We start from the raw sequence: 26,348 nt of genomic DNA on the forward strand, positions 1-26,348 counted from the left end.
TATTTCTAAGAAAAAAACAACACAACAGACAGTTTGATAATCCATACTAGTCTTTGTTGATTTCTCTACATATATACAAATAATTTATTTCATTTTCCCTATTTGTTTAAAAAGTACATCTAATTTTTTAACTTTCTTAAACTTACCTGCTATTTGTTATAGGGTAAGTGTACCCATTAAGCCCACCAAAATCTAAGTTTAGGTGTTTCTCACAGATATTGACATAAGTTTATAAGAAAAATCATTTGTTAAAATGCAAGATTTATCTTATTTTTAAAATCTTATTTTAAAATGTAATAATTAGTTGATGAACATTTTAGAATATAAAATTAAGATTTTATGAATAAATTCAAAAGTCTGGCATGAGCTTAATTAAAGCCCACATCCTGATTTATTCACAAAATATAAAAATGTACTGCTTTTAAAGAAGTAAAATATCTGTATATTTATTTTTCAAAAAAGTAAAAAATTCCTTTACTAATGTTTGCTAGCTCTCATCACCTTTACAATCATGTTTACAAGCATGAAGCTTAAATATATTATGTATGAAGAGTTCAGATGTAAAACCAGCTAAAAGCCATCTCAGTCAAAAATGAGATAATGATACTGAGTGAATGCTCCTGACACATAGTATACGTCCATCAAATACTTTTACTTCAAACTCGCTAAATTCCAGCCTCAGCCCAATCAGAAGTACCAGTACGTACATAGAAACCTATACAAAGTAGCCAGAAAGAAATGATCATTTTAAAGAAAAACGTCAGATGGATTTAGAGGCTTTTGCATCTAAACTCTTCGTATATTTAAGTATTTTTCATTCATGGTTAGCTTGTGTTGGCTGTGGTTTACACAACCCTTATAGTCACGGCGGCATCTATTTAATGTCTGCATTTACATCTGGATAATTTTTTTTGGAGTGGAGCTCATCTGCAATACGTCTATAGGACGTTTCCTATCAGAAGTCAAATAGACGTCTATTAGATGTCTGTAAGATGTTTATGATTTAGAATGTATGTAAAACTGACATCTAAACTGCGTTACCCTGCTATTATTAAATAAATCTTAAAATATATCAGTGCCTTTGTTTTGTTTTAAGAAGCACATCAGTAATGTTTTTTTTCACTAAGGCACGTTTATAAAAAATTGGGTCATCGAACTGATTTTCCAATGTCAATTTAAACTCTTTTGTTGTTTCCTGGTGGTTTTGGGCTATACCAGTTAATGTGAGCTGGGCCAGACGTCAATTGCTATGTGGGCACAAGCCTCCCGGTTTTCATCCAAAATATCTTAAATTGTTTTCCGAAGACGAACAAAGCTTTTACGGTTTTGAAAGGACCTGGGGGAAAGTGGTTAATGATAAAATTTTAATTTTGGGGTGGAGTAACCCTTTAATTAAGTGTGCTCAGATCTATGAGGACTAAGCAATACATTACAGAACGTCAGTTGCTTCTGTCTAATGACCAAGACTGATGAGTTTGTAAGTATGACATCTGTATACCTGACCGGTAAGAGATTAAAGAGTTAAATAGATTAAAGCGTTAAGTAGAATAATCAGATGTCTAGATAAATTATTCTATGAATGATCAATAATAATTGGCATTCTAACTTAAATTTGAGGTCATAATAAAATGGAGTGTGAATTTAATTTAAATGAATTTACTTTGTGCACCAAAAAGACCGAACTTGCAGGAGACCTTCAACCACCATTTGTTGGTTCAGCTAGGTGGACCTTACAACAGATAATAGTGAGAGAAGACATGTTTTCAGTCTTCTTTTTAGTTTGGTTGTCTGGGCAGAAATTGTTTGAGTAACATCAGAATTTGTGTAATGTCGGTTTGTGTTTGCCACATGACTTGCTCAGCCTTGTAACGGCTGAGCAAGTCATGTTGCAAACACAACTGACATTACACAAAAAACACTTCGGTTTGTGAACCTCGAACTTTCCAGTCCCGACTCTAAAGTCATGCCATAGTCATGTCTAGTCATTTTAACCCAGGTAGTCAAAAACGAGATCTTAAATGTTATCACTGTGACAATATTTCTCCAGTTCAATTTTCACATGGTTTACTTATCATTTAGCACACAATTACCATCCAAGGTGAATTTCATATTACAGACATCTAAAAAGTTATGAATGAATAGTAGGTAGGTGTTTATAAATCAAATGTAAAAATGATGGAGGTTAAGCTTGTGTTAAAATTGGTGCTGGATTAGAAATGTTTCGAGTAGACATATCCAATAGTCTGAATGTTGCTCAGGTTTCTAAAATAAACTGTTTCCAACTTTCTGTTATCTGTCTACCTGTCATTTTTATATTACCCTTTTCAATTATGAAATATTTAGATTAAATATTTAATTCATTTTGTTTTGTTTTGAGTTTTGCAATCATAACACTATGCAGGCTCGATAACACTGTCTAATTTTTCATCATGTGACAATATCAGTGGGTTTGTTTTTTTTAGATTAGTTGTGAGGACAGATTGTTTAGTTAAGTTTTTAATTTTGTTTTTAATTCTTTCATGCATATCACCAATAACATAAATTTGATGTGAAGTATGATTACTATTTTACCACGTCACTGCACACTATGAGCTTTCAATTTTTGATTTTCACTGTTTATTATAAACTTCCTGCTTCTTTGTCAGTGTCTGATGACATGGGGTAAGAATGAAAGCAAAACATTATTCAGTGATGTATTTTGTTTATTTAATTGTTCAGTATTTGGTATGCTAGAAATATGGAAAGTGCTACTCTTGTTCTTAGAAAAATCATACAAGCTCCTAAAAACTAAAAGTAAATGATCTATCTAACTAAAAGCAACAATCTCACTTTCTTTGTGCCTATTATTTACTCTTATTCACTAAGATGTAGTTCACTTACAAGTTAGATCATGCCTCAAGGCCGGATAATAAAGATTCAGCCCCGGAAACCAGATCCTGTCAGAAAATATCCGTTTTGTCTGGTAACCAAACAACTAGTCAGCAAAACTGCCTAACACCCAAAACCTATTAAAAGCAAGTCTTGTATGGTACCCAAACCTGTATTAACGGTTTTCTGTCAGCCAAGAAGTTGACTGAGCAAAACCAGAGAAGAGCAGAAGCAGGAGACGAAGTGATGCTGATAAAGAAGGTGTTTATTGAATAGTCTTAGTTGCGTATGTTTCAATGCTCAGACTTCGTCTGACGAATACAAATCCAACAATGGTGTTATACCAAACTGCTTCACAACAACATCCCATAAACCTTGAATTTCCATATACATTCCCTCTTATCTCTTATTCATGAAGACAAACAGCCTTTGAAACACAGTAATATGACTAAACAACAATAGAAAATAGTGTAAGAAAACAATCAAGCAATGAAATTAGTATACAGTAGTCAACATTTGAAGTGGATCAAAACTTTTCATCAAAGTTGTCCTAAAACTAAAACAATACCCGTTCTTGTCTTTGATGAACTTCTTTGATCCACAGAATGTTGACTACTGTATACATGGTTATAATGATTATTATAATGATTAAATTGAATAATAAAATTATTAAATGCTAAATGATTATAAATTAATGAATGATTATAAAAGAAAGTAAAACACAACACAAATGTATGGTTGCTCTCTTGAAGCAAAAAAAAAAAAAAAAAAAACACAGATTACATTTGAGGATCCTTAGGTTATGGGTTATAAGATTCGGACTTTCACATGGGGAAAAGCAGAAAACCACCAAAACTGGTGTAACTTGCTGGATCATCATAAACCCAGGTGTTCGCCCAAAGTTGTGTAGAAATTTGATCACCGGTCTCCAGTGTGAGAACAACACCATTGCTGGCATTACTGTTGGAGGCAGGCTTCCAAGAATGCAGAGAGCACTGGGTTTTACCATTCTTCAAGAGAGTGACTGCCATTGTGGTTCCACCATGACAATGACCGTAAAATCTGAAGTAATACGCTCCTTTTCTTGGTGCTGTAAAAATACCTGCAATGCACATGTAAAAAGTAGCCACAGAAAATATCATCATGTGAACAAGATTCTGCATTTGTCAAGATATTCTAGAACAAGATATTACAGAACTTACCAGTATTTGAGTCATAGGCACCTCCGATATTACTGAAGACTTTTTTGTAGACCAGAGTTTTCTGAGTATTAATGGGCCCAGTGTTTCCTGATCCAGATTCCAGAAGTCCAGCAGAAAAGGCTACCTTTTTGGCTGTGAATAAACAAATAGACCGGTATGAAAGGTACACTAAAATAAAATATGATTTATATATTTAAAACATTTAAATGTCAACAGAGTGTGCCTTTTACTTGCCTTCGTTCTCCATTTGTAAAGATTTAAGCTTATTTTGTGAATCTTGTACTGTGGTTTTCAAAGCTGTTGGAATACACAAAGATATGATAATGACAGTGTTGCTAAATAATAATTTTAAACTAATGTGTAAGTTGCAATTTCTTTAAAAATCCAGCAGAAAAGGCAACCTTTTTGGCTATGAATAAATGAATAGACTGGTATGAAAGGTATAATAAAATAAAATATGATTTATACATTTAAAACATTTAAATGTCAGCAGAGTTTGCCTTTTACTTGCCTTCATTCTCCATTTGTAAAGATTTAAGCTTATTTTGTGAATCTTGTACTGTGGTTTTCAAAGCTGTTGTAATACACAAAGATATGATAATGTTATGGTGTTGCTAAACAGTGATTTTAAACTAATGTGTAAGTTGCAATTTCTTTAAAAGTCCAGCAGAGAAGGCAAACTTTTGGCTGTGAATAAACTAGTAGACCAGTGTAAAAGTATAATAAAATATGATTTATATATTTAAAACATTTAAATGTCAACAGAGTGTGCCTTTTACTTGCCTTCGTTCTCCATTTGTAAAGATTTAAGCTTATTTTGTGAATCTTGTACTGTGGTTTTCAAAGCTGTTGTAATACACAAAGATATGTAATGTTATGGTGTTGCAAAGCTACTGTTAGAATACACAAAGATATGATAATGTTTATATATTTAAAACATTTAAATGTCAGAGTTGCTAAAAAAGATGATTTTGTAATCTTGTATGTGCAAAAGCTTTATACACAAAGATATGATGATTGTAAAAATAATTTTAAACTAATGTGCAATTTCTTTAAAATAGTTCTATGAAATTGTATTTTTAAAATATGATTTATACATTTAAAACATCTAAATGATGTTTTACAAAAAAGCTTATTTTGTGAACCACTGTTCCACACAAAGATTTACCTTCATTCAACTTTCTTCTAATTTTTGATATCCTTTCATCCATGTATCCTTTCATCCATGTTTTTAGTTTCTCGAGCTCAGCATAAATGTTCAGTTTTGTTGAACATGAATCTTTTGCAAGTGAACTCCCAGCACAGAGCAGCACCAGTACCATTTGTAACACTGCCATCATCAGTTATTTTTCAGGTACACAAATTACTTCTGTAATTATTCCACAATTCAGCTTTAACTGCAAACGTTACAAAAGCATTAATACCTTTTCTTAAGGTTGCATAAGTTTGTAAACATTTGTACTTTAGACTGATGTTGTGAGGGACTTTATTATTTCAGTAAGCCATCAGGACAAGTCAGATGTAGCATTAAGGGCACTAAAAGTACATTTTCATCATAATAAATGCATTAATAGATTATTAACTACATGCAGACCTAATATTAATCATTATAAATAAATCTAATCTGACCTGTATTATAAGATAATTAAAATACTTACAACTGGACAGAAGACAGAAGTTAAAGTACAAATATCAAAATATTTTCAATCAAGGCAATATCAACGATGGTCTTCAGGTGTTTATGAAGCACATCTGATCTCACTGTCATTGTCATGGATTTTTAAAAATAACATAGTGACCTCCCCAAGTGAGGTCATCCAGACTGGGAACACCCCCTTTTTTTTTTTTTTTTTTTTTAAAAAAGACCTGTTTAATGTGTTCCTCTGCACTTGCTGAGCTCCTCTTCTCTTTACTTTTCATCCATGGCAGCATGCTTCCTGCATACTACTTGTAAAGTTGCTCTAATACATGTTCTCTTCTCTACTTTGAGCATAAATAAGTCATCTGTAGAGTGATATATTCCTCATCCTTTTAACTTTGACCTCAAATTATTATTAAGCACAATTACACATTTCTGGTGTAATGATGTATTTATAAAGGTTGGTGATTCAGATAGTATCATAACAGTGTCTGTGTACTGTGTTGATGTACTTGCGTGAGTTAAGGCAAATATGAAGTTTGTTAGTGATTCACTGGCTCAAAACATGTCTTTTCTTAGCAGGTTTGTTCTTTCATTTGTGATTGGATACATTCCCACCCCGTGAGTATAATGAGAATGCTGTTTGGAGTAATTGCAATTTGGACCTTCAACTTGTTTGTCCCCATTAAGGTCCACTATGGAAAAATATCCTGTGATGTTTTCCTCAAAAACATTAATTTCTTTTCAGCTGAAGAAAGAAAGACATGAACATCTTGGATGACATGGGTTCTCATGAAACTTAAATTCTGGAGTGAACTAATCCTTTAAGGTGTGTGACTGGTGTGTGTGTGTGTGTGTTGTGTGTGTGTGTGTGTGTGTGGGCCCACACATGTATAATGACTGCTGCTATTTACTGTGAGCTTCTGAACATGCAGTTTAAAAGGTATTTCTAAGAAAAAAACAACACAACAGACAGTTTGATAATCCATACTAGTCTTTGTTGATTTCTCTACATATATACAAATAATTTATTTCATTTTCCCTATTTGTTTAAAAAGTACATCTAATTTTTTAACTTTCTTAAACTTACCTGCTATTTGTTATAGGGTAAGTGTACCCATTAAGCCCACCAAAATGTAAGATTAGGTGTCTAAGTTTATAAGAAAAAATCATTTGTTAAAATGCAAGATTTATCTTATTATCTTATTTTTAAAATCTTATTTGTAATAATTAGTTGATGTACATTTTAGTATATAAAATTAAGATATTTCATGAATAAAGTCAAAAGTCTGGCATGAGCTTAATTGGCACCATTTAAGCCCACATCCTGATTTATTCACAAAATATAAAAATGTACTGATTTTAAAGAAATAAAATATCTGTATATTTATTTTTCAAAAGAATTCCTTTACTAATGTTTGCTAGCTCTCATCACCTTTACAATCATGTTTACAAAGACAAGCATGAAGCTTAAATATATTGTGTATGAAGAGTTCAGATGTAAAACCAGCTAAAAGCCATCTCGGTCAAAAAATGAGATAATGATACTGAGTGAATGCTCCTGACACATAGTATACGTCCATCAAATACTTTTATTTCAAACTCACTAAATTCCAGCCTCTGCCCAATCAGAAGTACCAGTACGTACTAGAGTTGGGGTACTCGGACTCGTACTCGGACTCGAGTCCGGTCTCGAGTACAATTTTTAGGCGACTCGAGCCTTTCGGACTCGGAAAATATCCCGAGTCCGTCCGAGTCCAGAGACAGTTGACGGAAATGTCACTGACTCGATGCATTATCACGAAAGTCTTGTCCAGTAGCTACTTGAAAGCCGACGGGTTTATGTGCGCACACACACTGAAAGCGCGCTCACAGAACGCGCCTCTCATTAAGTGTGCGAATGCCGAGTTCTCTTTCGCTTTAATAGGTTCTGTTATTGCTACATACATGCTCGTATTGGAGACTATTCATGTAAATGAAGTCGGTTTTGTCTTAAGTAAACCTCAACAGCTGGGAGAAACACTGATGCGTCAAAATATTTGATCTGTGCGTCAGATCTTAAAGCGACAGCAGCGTAAACCTGCAGCTGCCGACCACGTCAAACAATAATCAAACAACAAAAGAAAAAGAGAAAATCACTCACTGTTCTTGACTGAATCACTTATTAACTGTAATAAGAATTATCTTTAATGCATACAGTGAAGATTTTGCAGTATTTTATTTTAACATTTATTACTTCATGAAATGTCTGTAGTAGTCTATTTCTGTAATAGCCTTATAGACCTAAATAAAAAAAACTTAAAAAAGATTCTATTTTAAAAAATATTATTTCATTTGTATTTTTGATTAATATATGTATTAATACTTTTGCTTGTAAGTAATACTTTAAGAGTGTTCAAGAGTGTTTACTTGCCTTGAGCTTGAGAATGTTTTACTTACATTAGTTGATTAGTTTTTTCTGTATTGAAATTATTATTATTTAAACATGGTGCCAGTTTGTAGCTTGAAAGAAAAATAATTTTTCTAACATCTTTGCAGCAACAGTTTTTATGGGTCCAAAACCACCTTGGGTGTGCATGATTTTCTAATAATTAAATGGCCCATCATCAATTATTCCTTATATAATGTAATTTTTTGTAATTAATGTAACTATAAATGCATTCAAAAATAAAACAGGTGTGACTTATGGAGAGTATAGGTAGGGCCATTGTAAAGACTAGGTTTATCCCTCACAACCTCATTTTCATTCAAGAAAAAAAAAAAAATCATATACAACCCAAACCACACACAGCCACAATAAAAATAAGAAAGCCAGAAATAAAAGAGGTGCATTTTCTGCTCTTAAGGTCCCATTTACCAAGATACCTACTCCTTTACCCCCACCCTTGAATTTATACATTTACTACATCAATGAATAAAGTCAAGTCCTGCCCTATAATTTATCACATTCTAAAACCTGTTTCACTCTAAAATATGTCACATTACATAGATCAGCCATAACTTCTGTTATATGACTTTGAGTTTGCTAAGCGAAGTATGGACACTAATTATGAGATGTTGTGAAATCAAAAATCAAAATGGCAAGATCCACTAGAGGTTTACTTTTCTTACATTTCAACTGACATTGCATTTTTCTAGTTGTAAAGGTTAAAAATAGGGGTGCCCAAACTCGGTCCTGGTCCTTGGTTTAGCTCCAACTTGCCTCAACACACCTGCCAGGGGGTTTCTAATATGCCTAGTATAAGCTTGATTAGCTGGTTCAGGTGTGTTTAATTGGGGCTGGAGTTAAAATCTGTAGGACACCTCCCTCCAGGACCGAGTTTGGGCACCCCTGGGTTAAAACCATATTAAGATACTGACAAACAGTAGTGTTTCCTTGGACTCGGACGGACTCGACTTGGACTCGGCCCTTTGGGACTCAGACTTGAGTCCGACACGGCCCATTTTGGACTCAGGCTTGTCTCGGACTCGATTGGTTAAAGACTCGCACTCGACTCGGACTCGACTAAGGTGGACTCGAACCCAACACTAGTACGTACTTAGAAACCTATACAAAGTAGCCAGAAAAAAATGCTAATTTTAAAGAAATGCGTTAGATGGATTTAGAGGCTTTTGCATCTGAACTTTTTTGTATATTTAAGTATTTTTCATTCATGGTTAGCTTATGTTGGCTGTGGTTTACACAACCCTTATAGTCACGGCGATGTCTGTTTGATGTCTGCATTTACATCTGGAGTGTTTGCTCATCTGCAATACGTCTATACAACGTTTCCTATCAGATGTCAAATAGACGCCTATTAGATGTCTTTAAGATGTTTATGATTTAGAATGTATGTAAAACTGACATATTACAGACGTGTGTCAGATGTTTGTACACAGCAGATGCTTTCCAGATCAAGTGATATTTAACAGACATTTTGCAGACGTACGTGTGCTATCTGGGAATCTAACACAGGGTTAGTTGTAACACACAATTTAAATATTTCCACACATCCCAGCATAACAAACTTTTCGGTATTAGTATCTAGTTACCATATGAACACTATATAGAGAAAAAATTGTGCCAAAATTCAAAAATCTTTTGAAGATATTGCTGAACATTTATGTTATACATTTCTGGCTGAAGTAAATTTTTCATCTAATTTTAAATGTTCATTTAAAATTAGACAAATCTGACAAATTTTAATCACAGATCTGTTATTTAGCAGTTTAGATCAGTTTTTAAATGCTTCGCTAACTAACAGAAGACACTTACCTGTTTTAAATTTCAGTTGCGCAGATGAGGAACATTGTGACACTGCGTTACCCTGTTTTCTGGTGGTTTTGGCCTATACCAGTTAATGTGAGCTGGGCCAGATGTCAGTTGCCATGTGGTGTAGTGAATTTTGCTTTCACCAACCTAGGGAGGTGTAGTTGGTTAATGATGGGTACTCATGTCACAGCATGTGATGATTCTTGACAGCATGTGATGATTATGATTCTTGGATCATATGTCAATTAATGTGTGATTATGAGTACATCACATAAGAAAGATTGGTGGGATCTCTAACTTGTAGAACCTCTTACTGTATTATCAACACAAGGAAGACACAAGTTGTAATAAAATGAATTTTATTAACAAAAGATAGACAAGAGTAATCAACAACTACTAAATGAATACCATAAATGAGAAAGGAATAAAGTGCATAAGATGCATAAAATGCAAGTGATTATGTTGGGTGTTGCTATGTCAGAGCTACGTTATCTGGAAAGATAAACTGTTGCCACTCTGAAACAAATAAGGTGAATAACCTTACTATGCATCAAACAAACATGTGTAAGATTTGCAAATTTATCATTATGTTATGACTTTACTTGTTGTGGCACAGAACTATTAACTAATTGTTAAGTAACATGTCATTGTGACTATGGATTTAGAATTAGTTAGTTCTGTGCCTCAACAAGTAAAGTCATAACATTATGATACATTTGCAAATCATTAGCTAATGATTAATTAAAGCAGATAACTGGATGTTGAAGTACATAGCTTTGACCACTGTGGTTATTAACATGAATTTACATCATTAGTTAATAAAATAAGTTATTAGGGAACTAATACATTATGACACATCTAACTAATGACAATTTATTGATTACTTAATCTATGAATCATATAGAATGTTCATTAGTTGCTGATGTAGTAATCATTAATAAATGGTTTAGTTCTTCATGAATTATACATTAACCTGTGATTATCTGTTCATTAATAAATCATGAATTAATACATATTTATGCACCCGTATTGTAAAGTGTTACCCAAAAGGGAAAGACAGACAAACGTGTACACACAAACCATGTATATGTCAAAAGACTACATATGATTGTGATAAACATCAATCAGAGCCTAAAATGCATGTCAAAACACCTACTTTTCTATACATTTGGTTATATGCAGTTTTCATATTATATCAGATTCAACTGTCAAGGAATTTTAGAAGTGGGCTCCATATTTTTTCAAAAGTGGACATTTTATTCCTGAGTGAGGAAGTTAACTTCTCAAGTGTAAGTGGGTCTGCTAACAGATTGAGCCAATGAGTAATAGAAATGTGAGTTCTGTCCTTCCAGTTTAATAATATTACTCTTTTTTTTGTGCATGCTTGTGTTCCATTATAAAGAAGACACAACAATGGTGCAGTGAAATATTAAGTTGGTCTAATTTATTGGCGTATTAAACATTCTATTTAGGAGGTGAAAAGACAGAAGTTTGATGCAAGTAAAAAATGAAGAACATAAAGTCTTTGTCATTGTTTTGTGCAAAATACAATACATCTAGGTAATTCTATCGATGCACACATGCGCCACCTTGCTAATGACATATATGCTTATAAAATTCACAAATAAAGCTTACAATGACACCCCAATTAACAAAACATCTGAATGACACATTTTGTGTAAGAATTTTTATTGAGTAGAAAACTGTATTAAAAGCTTCGAAGCATCAACGCAGTTTGTTGTAAAAGCCTCACTGCTTCAAAAGCCTAATTCGGCACATCCCTACTGATATGCACGAGCTCCCTGCATTAGCTAAAAAAACATACCTATTAGGCGGAAACCTGCACGCACCAAGGGGCGGAGTTAGCAATGATGCCTCCCAGGTAGCCTAATCGCAGCCGTTATATAACAAATACCCAGTTCTGATAGGCTGTCATTCTAAATACAGGAGAGGGAATTTACCCACTCGGCCACATCAGCAAATATTAAAACACTGGCAAATTTTTTATCATGTGACAATATCAGTGATTTTTTAATGGTGAGTATTGGGGACAGATTGTTTTTAGTTCAGTTTTTAATTCTTTCATTCATATCACCAATAACATGAATATGATGTTAAGTATGATTACTATTTTACCATGTCACAATATGAGCTTTACATTTTTTTACAACTTTCTGCTTTTTTGTCATTGTCTGACCACATGGGGGTAGGAAACATAGTTCAGTGATGTATTTGGTTTATTTAATTAAATGTTCAGCATTTGATATACTAGAAATGTGGAAAGTGCTACACTTGTTAAATAATATGAGTTCCTAAAAACTGAAAGTAAATGATCTGCCTAACTAAAAAGCAATGATCTCTCCTTTTTTAAAGCCTTTTATTTACTGTTATTTACTAAGATGTAGTTCACTTACACGTTAGATCATGCCTTCCATGCCAGATAATAAAGTAAGTCCTGTCTGGTACCCAAACCTGTATTAACAGTCTTCTGTCAGTCTAGAAGTTGACTGAGCAAAGCCAGAGAAGAGCAGAAGCAGGAGACGAAGTGATGCTGATAAAGAAGGAGCAGAGTTTATTGAATAGTCTAGTTGTGTATGTTTCAATGCTCAGACTTCGTCTGATGAATACAAATCCAACAATAGTCTTATACCAAACTGCTTCACAACAACATCCCCTAAACCTTGAATTTCCATAAACATTCCCACTTATCTCTTATTTATGAAGACAAACATCCCTTGAAACACAGTCATATAACTAAACAACAATGGAAAAATAGTAAAAGAAAACAATTAATGAATCAATTAAATGAGTCTATACATTTTATAATGATTAAATTGATTGATTAAATTGAATAATAAAACAGTTAAGTGCTAAATGATTCTAAATGAGTGAATGAATGATTATAAAAGAAAGAAAGTAAAACACAATACAAATGTATGGTTCCTCTCTTGAAGCAAAAGACACACAGTTTGCATTTGAGGATCCTTAGGTTATGGGTTATACAAGATTCAGACATTCACATGGGGAAAAGCAGAAAACCACTGAAACTGGTGTAACTTGCTGGATCATCATAAACCCAGGTGTTTGCCCAAAGTTGTGTAGAAATTTGATCACCGGTCTCCAGTGTGAGAACAACACCATTGCTGCCATTGCCATTGGAGGCAGGCTTCCAAGCAAACACAGAGCACTGGGTTTGACCATTCTTCAAGAGAGTGACTGCCATTGTGGTTCCACCATGGGAATGAGCGTAAAATCTGAAGTTATAGGCTCCTTTCGTTGGTGCTGTGAAAATACCTGCAATGCACATGTACAAAGTAGTCACAGAAAATCATGTGAACAGGATTCTGCAATTGTCATGGTATTCTCTTTACAGAACTTACCGGTATTTGGGTTATAGGCACCTCCAATATTACTGAAGACTTTTTTTGTAGACCAGAGTTTGCGCAGTACTAATGGGTCCAGTGTGTCCTGTTCCAGATTGCAGAAGTCCAACAGAAAATGCAACCTTTTTGGCTGTGAATAAACAAATAGACTGGTTTGACATGTATAATTACATAAAATATGTAATTTAAAACGTTAACAAAGTGTGCCTTTTACTTGCCCTTTTGTAAAGATTTAAGCTTATTTTGTGAATCTTGTACTGTGGTTTTCAAAGCTGTTGGAATACACAAAGATATGATAATGTCAAAGTGTTGCTAAACAGTGATTTTAAACTAATTTATAAGTTGCAATTTCTTACAATTCAGAAATTGTAGTTTTACCACTATGATGTTCAAAAAAATGCAACCACTGTTCCACCTTACCTACATTCTCACTCAACACTTTGTCCAGTGTTCCTTCTAATTTTTCTATCCTTTCATCCATGTTTTTCAGTTTCTCGAGCTCAGCATAAATGTTCACATTTGTTGAACATGAATCTTTCGCAAACGAAATCCCAACACAGAGCAGCAGTACCATTTGTAACACCGCCATCTTAAGTTGTTTTTTCAAGGGCTCAAATTATTCCTGTAATTATTCTACAATTGCAAACGATGTTATAAAAGCTTTAAAACTTTTTTGAAAGGTTGCATACGTTTCTAAACATTTGTACTATACACTAATGTTGTGAGGGGTTTTTTTTCAGTTTGTTAATTTCAGTAATCCATTAGGACAAGTCAGATGTAGAATTGTGTGCACTTAAAGTATAATAACTAAACAGCATAATAAATACATTAATAGATATGCAGGCCTGTTATTAATCATTATAAATAAGTTGAATCAGACCAATATTAAAAGAACATTAAAATACTTACAATTAGAAGAGAGAAGTTAAAGTAGAAATATCAAACCGTTTTTCAATCAAGGCAATATCAGCGATTGTTCTTGTCTGTACTGAAGCTCTTCAGGTGGTCATAAAGCATCATCTAACGTCACTGTCATTGTCACGGATATTTAAAGATAAGTTAGTGACCTCCCCAAATGAGGTCATCCAGACTGGGAATGCCCCCTTTAAAAAGGCCTGTTTAATGTGCACTTGCTGAGCTCCTCTCCTTTTTACTTTTCATCCATGGCAGCATGCGCACGTCCTGAATTTGCTTAGTTAGATGTGTTCCTGGGTCAACATATTTTGTTGACCCTGGAACAACATTTTAATTCAAAAATTTAATCTTGACCACATCCCTACACCTAAACCTAACCTTACCCATGAGTAATCCCTAAAATCAGAGGAAATGATAGATGAATGATGTACAAGCACCAAACACTGATTGTAAGCCTAAACTTCACAAAAACTATAAACTGTTTTTTAAAATCTGATTGGTTAATCACAATGTTGTTCCAGGGTCAACAAAGATGTTGATCCAGGAACATGTCGTACTTGGTAAAATCAGGTTCTGTGGCAGCAAGCTTCCTGCATACTACTTGTAAAGTTGCTCTAATACATGTTCTCTAAGCTACTTTGGGCATAAATAAGTCATCTGTAGAGTGATATATGCCTCATCCTTATAACTTTGACCTCAAATTATTATTAAGCACAGTTACACTTATTTCTGGTGTAATGATGTATTTATAAAGGTTGGTGATTCAGATAGTATCATAACAGTGTCTGTGTACTGTGTTGATGTACTTGCGTGAGTTAAGGCAAACATGAAGTTTGTTAGTGATTCACTGGCTTAAAACATGTCTTTTCTTAGCAGGTTTGTTCTTTCATTTGTGATTGGATACATTTGTACTTACTCCCACCCCATGAGTATAATGAGAATGCTGTTTGGAGAAAAGAGAGGGGAGACAAAGTATAGAGGTCTGTTGTTTCTTTGAGTTTTAAGCCTAAAATAGAGTATCTAACTGCTAGCTAAAGTTTTAAACGGACATTTTAACAAGTGTTGTGACCACCTTTGTTCATTTGGTTGGTGATTTATCTACTTTATTATTCAATGCGGACGTAAGCCGTTTTCGGTGAATGTGCGAGACTTCCAGTTCATTAGCCACTGTAGGGAAATAATGAGAAGAATAACAAAGTGCTGTAAACTGTTTGCACTTAGAACCAGTGTGTTCTTAATTAAGACAGAACATTTTAAAAGGCTCTACTCAATCCCAGCTGAGGAATAAGGGTGTTATCTAGCGAAGCGAGCAGTCATTTTCTAAAAAAAACAAAAAACGTATATGCTTTTTAACCATAAATGCTCATCTTGCACTAGCTCTGCGATCACGACTTCATGCATTACGTAATGACGTTGGAAAGGGCACGTGTGACGTAGGTGGAAGTACCAACCCAGTGTTTACAAAGCGTATGTGCAAAGAAAGTCAAATGCCCTTTACAAAAAAAAGGTAAAACAACGATGTCAGACAATTTTGAAGTTGGAGGACAAAATGAAATTTTTCACCCTACCCTACCTTTTTAAATCGGTGTCGGTACGTGACTACATAATGTGTGAAGTCATGGATACACATCCCACAGCTAGTGCAAGACGAGCATTTATTGTTAAAAAAATATTACCGTACGTTTTGCTAGATAAGACCCTTATTTCTCAGTTGGGATCGTGTAGAGCCCTTTGAAGCTGCACTGAAACTGTAATTTGGACATTCAACTCATTTGTCTCATCAGGTCCACTATATGGAAAAAATCCTGGAATGTTTTCCTCAAAAACATTAATTTCTTTTTAGCTGAAGCAAGAAAGACATGGGGTGAGTAAAGTGTCATGAAATTTTAATTCTGGGGTGAACTATTTCTTTGAGGTGCGTGACTGGTGTGTGAGTGGGTCCACACATGTATATTGACTGCTAATATTTACTTTCCATTTATTTGCAAGAAGTCTTGGTGTTGTATAATATTGTTTGGGATACTGAAAGTGTATTCTGAGGAAATGATTTTCCTATGTCAATTCAAATTGCATCTTTTGTTCCTGGTGGTTTTGGGCTACCAGTTAATGTTAAGTTTATTTGTATATGTGATATCTCATTTTGTGAGAATGTGAGTTTCTGAACATGCAGTTTAAAAGGCATTTCTAAGAAAAAAAACAACACAACAGACAGTTTGATAATCTATACTAGTCTCTGTTGATTTCTTTATTTAAATACAGTGTGTATATTTAAGTATTTTTCATTCATGTTAGCTTGTATTGGCTGTAGTTTACACAATCTAACACAGGGTTAGTTGTAACACAAGATTAAAAAATTCCCATATATCCTAGCATAACAAACTTTACGGTTAGTATCTGGTTGCCATATGAACACTATATAGAGAAAACATTGTGCCAAAATTCAAAAATCTTTTGAAGATGTCGCTAAACATTTATTTTATCATAGCAAAAGTAAACTGGCTGAAGTAAAATTTTCATCTCAGTTTAAGTGTTTCATTTTAGATTAGACAAATCTGCTATTATTTCAATCACCGATCTGTAATTTAGCAGTTTAGATCAGTTTTTAAATGCTTTGCTAACTAACAGAAGACACTAACCGGTCCTAAATTTCAGTTGCGCAGATGAGGAACGTTGTGACACTGCGTTACAATGTACGCTATTATTAAACTATGCTATTCTATGACATTAACCCCCTGTTTTACAGACAAGGCTTAAGCCTATAGTCCCAGACTAAAATGTAAGTCTGAGCTGTTTCAGCTGAAAGAAACTTGCAGTTACTGATTTTTAAATATATCAGTGCCTTTGTTTTGTTTTAAGATACACACCAGTAATGTTTTTTCTAAGGCACGTTTATAAAAATTACTTAAATGTCCTATTTGAACTATGGCCTATTTGAACAATTTGAACCATGAATTTTAATAAGAAACCATGAGAAATTGGTGAATAAAGACTGAGAGTCAATGTTCAGAAATTATTATTTCAAAAATTGTAAAGCATTCTGGCTTGTTTATGTGTCTCCCGTTCTATGAGAGCTGTGTGTGGAGGGAGGGGAATATTGTATTCATCTCTGTTTTCATATATACAGAGACAAAGGATTGACACACAGGATGTGGTGTAGTGCAAATACATTGAGTGTCCCTCATTTTCCTATAAAGAATCACAATTGTCCCTTATTTTACATGTTTTAAGTTGGCAACTTTACTGCCAATATTTACTTTCCACTTACAGTATCTCACAAAAATGAGTACACCCCTCACATTTCAGCAAAATTTTTAGTATATCTTCTTAAGGAACAATACTATAGAAATGAAACTTGGATATATTTTAGAGTAGTCAGTGTGCAGCTTGTATAGCAGTGTATATTTACTGTCCCCTCAAAATAACTCAACATACAGCTATTATTGTCAAAATAGCTGGCAACAAAAGTGAGTACACCCTAACAGCACTATGTCATTTAACCATGCAAAGACACATGTCCTATTCATGTTCATGTTTTTGTCTGCTTGACTGGACCATACAAAGTTGTGTATCTTGTATTAGAGCAGTTAAAATGTAGTGCTTTGAGTACAATTCTCTCATACTGACCACTGGATGTTCAACAAGGCACCTCATGGCAAAGAACTCTCTGAATTGTTGCACTCCACAAAGATCACAAAGTCCTAGGCTATACGAGGTTCAGTAACAACCTGAAACTGAGTTACAGTACTGTGGCCAGGGTCATACAGAGGTTTTTTCAAGACGGGTTCCATTCGGAATAGGCCTCGCAAGGGTCTATCAATGAAGTTGAGTGCTATTTCTGTGCATCAGGTGCAGAACCTGGCTTAAAAAAACAGATATGTGAGTGCTGCCAGCATTGCTTCAGAGGCTGAAGAAGTAGAAGGTCCGCTTGTCAATGCTCAGACCATATGCTGCACACTGCAACAAGTCGGTTTGCATTGGCGTCATCCGAGAAGGAAGCCTCTTCTGAAGCTGACTTACAAGCTGAACACAACCTGTCCAAGAGCATGAATTACTGGAACCATGTCCTATGGTCTGATGAGACTAAGATAAACTTGTTTGGCTCAGATGGTGTCCAGCATGGTGATGCCCTGGTGAGGAGTACCAAGAAAATTGTGTATCTCCTACAGTCAAGCATGGTGGTAGCATCATGGTCTGGGGCTGCATGAGTGCTGCTGGTACTGGGGAGCTGCGGTTCATTGATGGAAACATGGATTCCATTGTGTACTGTACATTTCTGAAGCAGAACATGATGCCTTCCCTTCAGAAACTGGGCCGAACGGCAGTTTTCCAACATGATAATGACCCCCAAACACACCACCAAGATGACAATTGCTTTGCTGAGGAAGGTGCAGGTGAAGGTGATCTGACCTGAACCCTATTGAGCACCTCTGGGGCATCCTCAAGCCGAAGGTGGAGAAGCACCATGTGTTTAACATCTAGCAGCTCCATGATGTCATTATAAAGGATTTGAAGAGGATCCCAGCAACAACCTGTGCAGCTCTGGTGAATTCTATGCCCAGAATGATTAAGGCAGTGCTAGATAACAATGGTGCTAACACAAAATATTGACACTTAGGGTGTACTCACTTTTGTTGCCAGCTGTTTGACAATAATGGCTGTATGTTGAGTTATTTTTAGGGGGAGTAAATATACACTGCTATACAAGCTGCACATTGACTACTCTAAAATATATCCAAGTTTCATTTCTATAGTATTGTCCCTTGAGAAGATTCACCAAAATCATTGCTGAAATGTGAGGTGTGTACTCACTTTTGTGAGATACTGTATTTGCAAGAAGTGAGGTTTGGTGTTGTATTTTATAATATTGTTTGGGCAACCGAAACGAGATAAGGAACTGATGATGTCAATTTAAACTCTCTTTTTTGTTCCCTGGTGGTTTTGGGCTACCAGTTAATGTGAAGTTTCTTCATATATATGATATCTAATTTTCATGTAGTTTAAAACAACAACACCACAACAGACTGTTTGATCATCCATACCTGTCTTTGTTACATACAGTGCACAGTATAAATGAGTATACCCCCTCTAAAACTTCAAAAACAAATTCAGCAATTACTCTTTACTTTGAAGACATGTTAGTGTTCTTTGGAGATATACTGTTCCAACAAGCCTACTTGATCAATTACCAAAATGAATGTCAAAATGATTCAGGAAAATAAGATTTTCTTATCAAAGTGATGAAATGTTGTGTTGCAAAAATGAGTACAACCCTCCTCAAAGTTAAAAAATTAGTGTAGGTTTAAAGCAATTTTTGATCAACAATTAAAGGGATAGTTCACCCAAAAATGTTATTTTGATGGTTTATCTGCTTACACCCCAGGGCATCCAAGATAAAGGTGTTTTTGTTTCTTCAGTAGAACACAAACAAATATTTTTAACTCAAACCGTTGCAGTCTGCCAGTCATAAAATGGCAGTCAATGGGATCCATGGCTTTGAGAGTCAAAAAAACATACACAGACAAAACAAATTAAACCCTACGGCTCGTGACAATACATTGTCTTAAGATATGAAACAATCAGTCTTTACAAGAAACTGAACAGTGTTTATATAATTTTTTACCTCTGATCCACCGCAATGTCCAACTGTCCTAAACGCGTTCACGACAGCCGGTGTGTGACCTCAGTTCATTGTGAAAAAACCATAGGCACAGCTGATGATTTCAGTACTTCATCCCCTTTTGGTTCTCTAAAATCATCAGGGGAAAAATTATTACTGCAGACCCTCCACACTTTTAGTAACAACATGGGTGCATTGATTTCCAGCCGAAAAGTTGTGAACACACTCAGGACAGTTGGACATTCTGGCAGATCAGAGGTTCTACTGAAGAAACAAAGTCACCTACATCTTAGATGCCCTGGGGGTAAGCAGATAAACATCAAATTCAACAAACTCATTTAATCTCTTCCAAGGCGATTATTTACAAAATATAGACTTCTGTGAATCCATACTCTGATCTCAAGATACCAAGTCAAACTTTTCGGATCCAAAAGCATTCAAAATGTTACGAAGTGTCTATTTAAACTAAGTGCAAACAGCAGGCTTATTGGCGGTGGCTATTTACATGAACTCTGCCCACCAAAGTGTGATTGGGCTAGTTAACACTACAAAAACGCTAGTATAGTAAAAGCTCCAGTGCAGTTAGTAAAGCGCATGCTGTAGTCTTTTCAACGTGATTGAGTCGGGTTCGAATCCACCATTTGGCAAACTTTTTTTATCCCTTTTCAAGTCTGAAGGAAATATAAAGGAAATAATAGAAAAGTTGAAAATAAAGTATTGGTTAGGGTTAGAGTAGGTGTAGGGAGGGCTTATTGTCCCAGTAAGGCAGGATCCATTTAATAATTTGTAAATAGCATCTAAAATATACTATTTTTACTTTTAAACAGCATCTGTTGCTACTTGCACTTAATTTTAAATCATCCTACATCACTGCAAGTACCGGCCCAGTGTTTACAAAGTGAACATGCAAAGAAGTTAAAACTCAGATGTACGACATTTTTGAAGTTGGAGGAGAAAATGAGATGGGAGTTTTTCGACATACCCTAACTGTCTTGAACCGGAGTGCCCAGAGTACACTCAGAGCTAGACAAGATTAACATTTGAGGTTAAAAAGTATATATATTGTCATTTTTTTCTTATATAAAATAACCAATTGTTTCGCTAGATAAGACCCTTCTTCCTTGGCTGGGATCATGTAGAGCCCTTTGAAGATCCACTATATGGAGAACATTCCTGAAATGTTGTCCTCAAAAAACAGAATTTCTTTACGACTGAAACAAGAAAGACATGAACATATTGGATAACAAGGGTGTGAGTAAATTATCTGTACATTTTTGTTCTGGAACTTCTCCTTTAAGAAAATGCATTTTTATATTTATTCAGAGGGCGTGTACTCATTTATGCTGTGCACTGTACATATATATAATTTATTCATTTCATTTTCCCTATTTGTTTAAAAAAAATAATCTAATTGTCTAATTGTAGCTTTCTTAAACTTACCTTTTGTGTTGTTTGGGTTATTCTCAGTTGAGTTAACTGCCGTCTGATAAAGAAATATTTCTGTTGGAGGTAAATCCACTTAATTTGTGGTACAGTAGGGTAATATGGTAATATGGTATGATAGGGTAATAGGAGGGATGTTAATATCAAGTTGAGAGAAAAACAGTTAGAACCCAGTACTCCACCCATCTGAAGGTTGAGGATAGGCGTCTCAAGACTGACTGCCATTGTGGTTCCACCATGACAATGACCGTAAAATCTTAAGTAGCCTAATAGGCTCCTTTCATTGGTACTGTGAAAACACCTGCAATGCACATGTACAAAGCCACAAAAATATCATCATGTAAACAAGATTCTGCCTTTGTCTTTACAGAACTTACTAGTATTTGGGTCCTAGGCACCTCCAGTATTACTAAAGACTTTTTTGTAGACCAGAGTACTAATGGGCCCAGTGTTTCCTGACCTCGATGTCATTACCCACCGAAGGTCTGTGCGTCGGAGAAGCATTTAACATTTTTATTAAAAACTATTATTACAAACAATATTATTTATTATGCTTTTTACACTATTACGATTTATAAAGTTTATCATGGTCAGGATCTCATCTATTATATAAAGCGAAAAGTCTAATTTCACCAGAATATCTTTATTTATATAGCCTATATGATGCACACGCACAGGATTGTGGGAAATCGAAGGCAGCGAAGTATACATCTATGCTGCCTTTAAAATTCGATCAGAAGAAGGTACCTCCGGAGACAGGAAGTGAAGCAGAATTTGAATTCGGACGTGCCTTGATACCTTCCTGACAAACACAACTAGATAAGTTGGCTTGAGAAAGCCTAGCCTGAAAGTTTGAAGCAGTTGTAATAGTATGGAAGCAGCTAGCATGATTTAACACATTGCTTACATGATTTAACATGTTGTTAACATGTTTTAGCATGATTAGCTTATTGCTTGTATTTTTATAGGCTGATTACAATCTTGTTAGCATGTTGTTATCATAATTTGCAAGTTACTAGAATGTTGTTAGCATGATTAGCAAGTTATTAGCATGTTGATAGCATGTTTCGCACATGATTAGCATGTTACTAGCATGTTTCTAACATGGCTAACATGTTATTAGCTTGTTAACATGTTTCCAGCATGATTAACATGTTACTAGCATGTTGTTAACATGATTAGCATGTTACTAACATGTTGTTAGCATGATTAGCAAGTTACTAGCATGTTGTTAGCACGATTAGCATGTTGCTACTATGTTTCTAACATGATTAGCATGTTACTAGCATGTTCTTATCACGCTTAGCATGTTACTAACATGTTGTTAGCATGTTTCTAACATGATTAGCATGCTGTTAGCATGATTAGCAAGTTACTAGCATGTTGCTAGCATGATTAGCAAGTTACTAGCATGTTGCTAGCACGATTAGCATGTTGCTAGTATGTTTCTAACATGATTAGCATGTTACTAGCATGTTCTTATCACGCTTAGCATGTTACTAACATGTTGTTAGCATGTTTCTAACATGATTAGCATGTTGTTAGCATGATTAGCAAGTTACTAGCATGTTGCTAGCATGATTAGCAAGTTACTAGCATGTTGCTAGCATGATTACCAAGGTAATAGCATGTTGTTAGCATGATTAGCATGTTATTAGCACGTTGCTAGCATGTTTCTATCATGATTAGCAAGTTATTAACATGATGTTAGCATGATTAGCATGTTGCTAGCATGATTGACATGTTAGTAGCAAGTTGCTAGCATGGTTAGCAAGTTACTAGCATGTTTCGAACATGATTAGCATGTTGCTAGCATGTTTCTAGCATGATTAACAAAGTTGTTAACATGTTTCTAGAATGATTAGCAAGTGGTTAACATGTTTCTAGAATGATTAGCATGTCGCTAGCATGTTTCTGGCATGATTAGCAAGTTGCTAGCATGTTTCTGGTATGATTAACATTTGCTAGCATGTTTCTAGAATGATTAGCAAAGTTGCTAGCATGTAGTAAGCATGATTTGTAAGTTACTAGCATGTTGCTACCATGATTAGCATGTTAGTAGCACGTTGCTAGCATGTTTCTATCATGATTAGCAAGTTATTAGCATGTTGTTAATATGATTAGCATGTTACTAGCATGTTGTTAGCATGATTAGCAAGTTACTAGCATGTTGCTAGCATGATTTAGATAGATTAGAAATATTAGAAATATTAGAGTGGAAGCTTAAATGAGTCTAAATGGATTAGAAATAGTACATAGAAGGGAAGCTTGATTGAGCCTCAAGGGATTCTGGGAGTTTGAAAAGTGTTGCTCATTTGAACATTCCGTCAATGTAAATCTATGGGATTTTTGGTGGCTTTGATAGTCTGGTTTACGAAAACCGTAAGTTGGATCAGTTAGAAAAGACAGAGCACACCGAGTCAGACCAGTCTGAAGGTCTGGGCCAAGTTTGGTTGCTCTAGCTTGAAAACTCTAGGAGGAGGTAGATACCAAAATTTGGCTCAGAAGAAGAATAATAATCTTAAATAGTAGATCAGTAAATCTGCTTTCTCAAGCCAGCTTAATGAATACGCCAGACCGATGGACAGGTAGAGAATGGAGTTCTTATTTTTTGGGCGACTGAACGAATCACTCCCCAAGATGACTCGTTCTTCGCGAGTCACATTAAAGATTAATAAAAGTATACAATTTTTAATTTCCGAAAAAAATGACAGATCGTTTCACTAGATAAAACCCTTCTTCCTCGGCTGGGATCATTTAGAGCTCTTTGAAGCTTCATTTAAACTACATTTTGGAAGTTCAAAATCAGGGGCACAATTGAAGTCCATTATATGAAGAAAAATCCTGAAATGCTTTCCTCAAAAACCATCATTTCTTTACGACTGAAGACAGAAAGACATGAACATCTTCGATGACAAGGGGGTGAGTCAATTATTTGTGAATTGTTGTTCTGGAAGTGGACTTCTTTAAGTGATATAATAAATAAAAAAAATGTGTAACCTGAATGTGATAATGTTAACTGTGGCACGATGATGACAGGGCTGTTTAAACAGTGACAGGATGCACATAAATAAGCAACAGATCCTCCGTTATATGCAGTTATGATGAAGTAGTATGTCCCAAAGTACTCAAAAGTATGCACGTTTTCTTCACAAAAAGAGTACATACTTTTAGGGCGTAGTATAAGTATTGGGACGCAGCATTAGATTCTATTTACACTATGTAAAACGTATTTTCTTTCCAATAAGTGTAAACAATAGATGATGTTCATACTTAGACTAGCCTAATGAATGGCAGATATTTGTACTTCAGTATTGTAGTAAATTATAAAGAAGTACTACCTTACCCAGACACATTAGCTGTTATTGAATAGCCCTGAGAATATTTATTTCCCTTTTTCCATTTGACAGAGCCGTCACGTGAAATAGTAAATAGTATAATGACATGCTGAATAAGAGCTCTATTCCATTCTTTCATTTGTATCATTTTCATTTTACCACTAGATGGTGCCATAATGAAAAATATGAATATTGATTAGTTCAGTATCCATTTCAACCCAGGTGGTCAAAAACGAGATCTTAAATGTATAATAACATGTCTCCATTTTAATTTTCACATGGTTTACTTATCATTTAGCATACATTTATCATTCAAAGCCATTTTCCATGCAACAGTAAAAAGTTGTGAATGTTTTATACTTTATATAACAGGCCCTTTTCACATTTCTGGGGTTCGTAGAAGTTGTCATAGTTGGGTAAACCTCTATAGTGGTGAATGGAAACTAACAAAAATATTTTTGCATTCCTCTTTGCTCCAATAGCATAAGAAAAATACACAATAGTGTTTCTAACAGTGTTAAGAGATAATATATATAGGTATTAATATGTACCTACAAAGTACTAATAAAAATGCCCATCCTACAATTTTTTTCTCATTGCATATCATCAGAAATAGGTCACATCAGAAACACAAAATAGGTTGTGAACAAGGTTTCATACTGACTCGTGTGTGTTCTGATGTCATATCAGAACAAACACCATCACCATTTAATGAAGGATTATGCTAAATGGGCTGATGCTTTTGACACAGTCAACACCGGATATGCAGTGACATCCAAGCACTCTCCTTTTACTTACGACCCCCCTTTCATCACATCATCTCTCTCTCAAATGCTCTGCTTCGCCTCATCATTAACCGCCAGCTGACGACTAAATAGGCATTAACTCCACAGGCCACTAAATAAAGAGGCCTGAAGGGACGAGAACATGTAATATCATGTTACATGATTTTTATTAATAACTTGCCTCTCGTCTTTCAATTTGTAAAGCAATCTTGAGCTATTTAGCTACCATGCGCACACATATAATCTTGCGCATACACTTACTGTAGTGCCCTCAAAGAGTTTAGGCATGTAGGCCGTAAAAAAGAAATTCTCAGTGCTGATAAACACACTGAGCATGAATGCGGTCGGGCACGTATCATATGCACCATTCTGGGTCGAACAGAAGTGCAAGCCAGAGCTGATCACCCAAAAAGCAAACTGACATCTGTGAAACCCAAGGAGGTGCACCAGCCTTCGTCCTGGAGTGACCTAGTGCCACATTCTAGCACCAAGGATGAGCCAAGTGCGGCAAATAAGACACCCCCCACCCCCAACCCTCTCCGCACGTCCGTCTCCCCGCTACATCTTGTATTTTTAGCCAAGATCTGAGCTGTGTAACACTTAATATGGAGAAAAAGTCTTCATGTGTGCCTTAAGATCCCTTCCCTTCCCATTCTTCATAATCTTTCATTCATACTTCATTTTTGTTGTCCCACACACAAACTTTCCGTTTCCCTAAAGGTCATACTAAAAAGCTCTGTATGGTTAAGTCTACTTTGCCTCGCTTCAATCTCTAGTCTGGCTCACTCCATGAAGAATCGTGTCTCATTCTTTTTTAGCAGCTCCCTCTCTCTCGTATCAGTCTCAGTTTCTCTCTCTCTTTCTCTCTCATGCACTCACCTAATCCCACCCCCTAAAACGCTCTTG

General features: G+C 35.1%; 1 protein-coding gene across 6 annotated transcripts; it reads right to left on the reverse strand.

Annotated features, from left to right (window-relative positions):
• Nucleotides 1–3,112: 3,112 nt before the first annotated feature.
• LOC127182841 (cerebellin-1) lies at nucleotides 3,113–14,384 on the reverse strand. Of its 6 annotated transcripts, none has more exons than XM_051138487.1 (7): nucleotides 14,254–14,384; nucleotides 13,765–13,977; nucleotides 4,854–4,916; nucleotides 4,582–4,644; nucleotides 4,305–4,367; nucleotides 4,071–4,202; nucleotides 3,113–3,970 (listed from the first exon to the last, which is right to left on the reverse strand). In XM_051138487.1, the coding sequence occupies exons 2-7, from the start codon at nucleotides 13,931–13,933 to the stop codon at nucleotides 3,693–3,695; spliced, it is 768 nt and encodes a 255-aa protein (XP_050994444.1). In that variant the 5' UTR covers nucleotides 13,934–13,977; nucleotides 14,254–14,384; the 3' UTR covers nucleotides 3,113–3,692. The 6 variants fall into 6 exon arrangements, with proteins under 6 accessions (XP_050994444.1, XP_050994453.1, XP_050994462.1 ...); XM_051138496.1 differs by having other exon boundaries at nucleotides 14,290–14,350; XM_051138505.1 differs by lacking the exon at nucleotides 4,854–4,916.
• Between the last annotated feature and the right edge of the window lie 11,964 nt (nucleotides 14,385–26,348).

This window comes from Labeo rohita, chromosome 2 (assembly GCF_022985175.1).
Source record: "Labeo rohita strain BAU-BD-2019 chromosome 2, IGBB_LRoh.1.0, whole genome shotgun sequence".
Classification (NCBI taxonomy): Eukaryota; Metazoa; Chordata; class Actinopteri; order Cypriniformes; family Cyprinidae; genus Labeo; species Labeo rohita.

Bases quoted from the DNA above. Each gene is read 5' to 3' on its own strand.
- LOC127182841 (XM_051138487.1), bottom strand. From the start codon at position 13,933: ATGGCGGTGTTACAAATGGTACTGCTGCTCTGTGTTGGGATTTCGTTT. The intron at 4,645-4,853 runs GCAAGTAAAAGG...GTATTACAACAG, and splicing joins TTTACAAATGGAGAACGAAG to CTTTGAAAACCACAGTACAA. The intron at 3,971-4,070 runs GTAAGTTCTGTA...TGTGCATTGCAG, and splicing joins TGCCTATGACTCAAATACTG to GTATTTTTACAGCACCAAGA.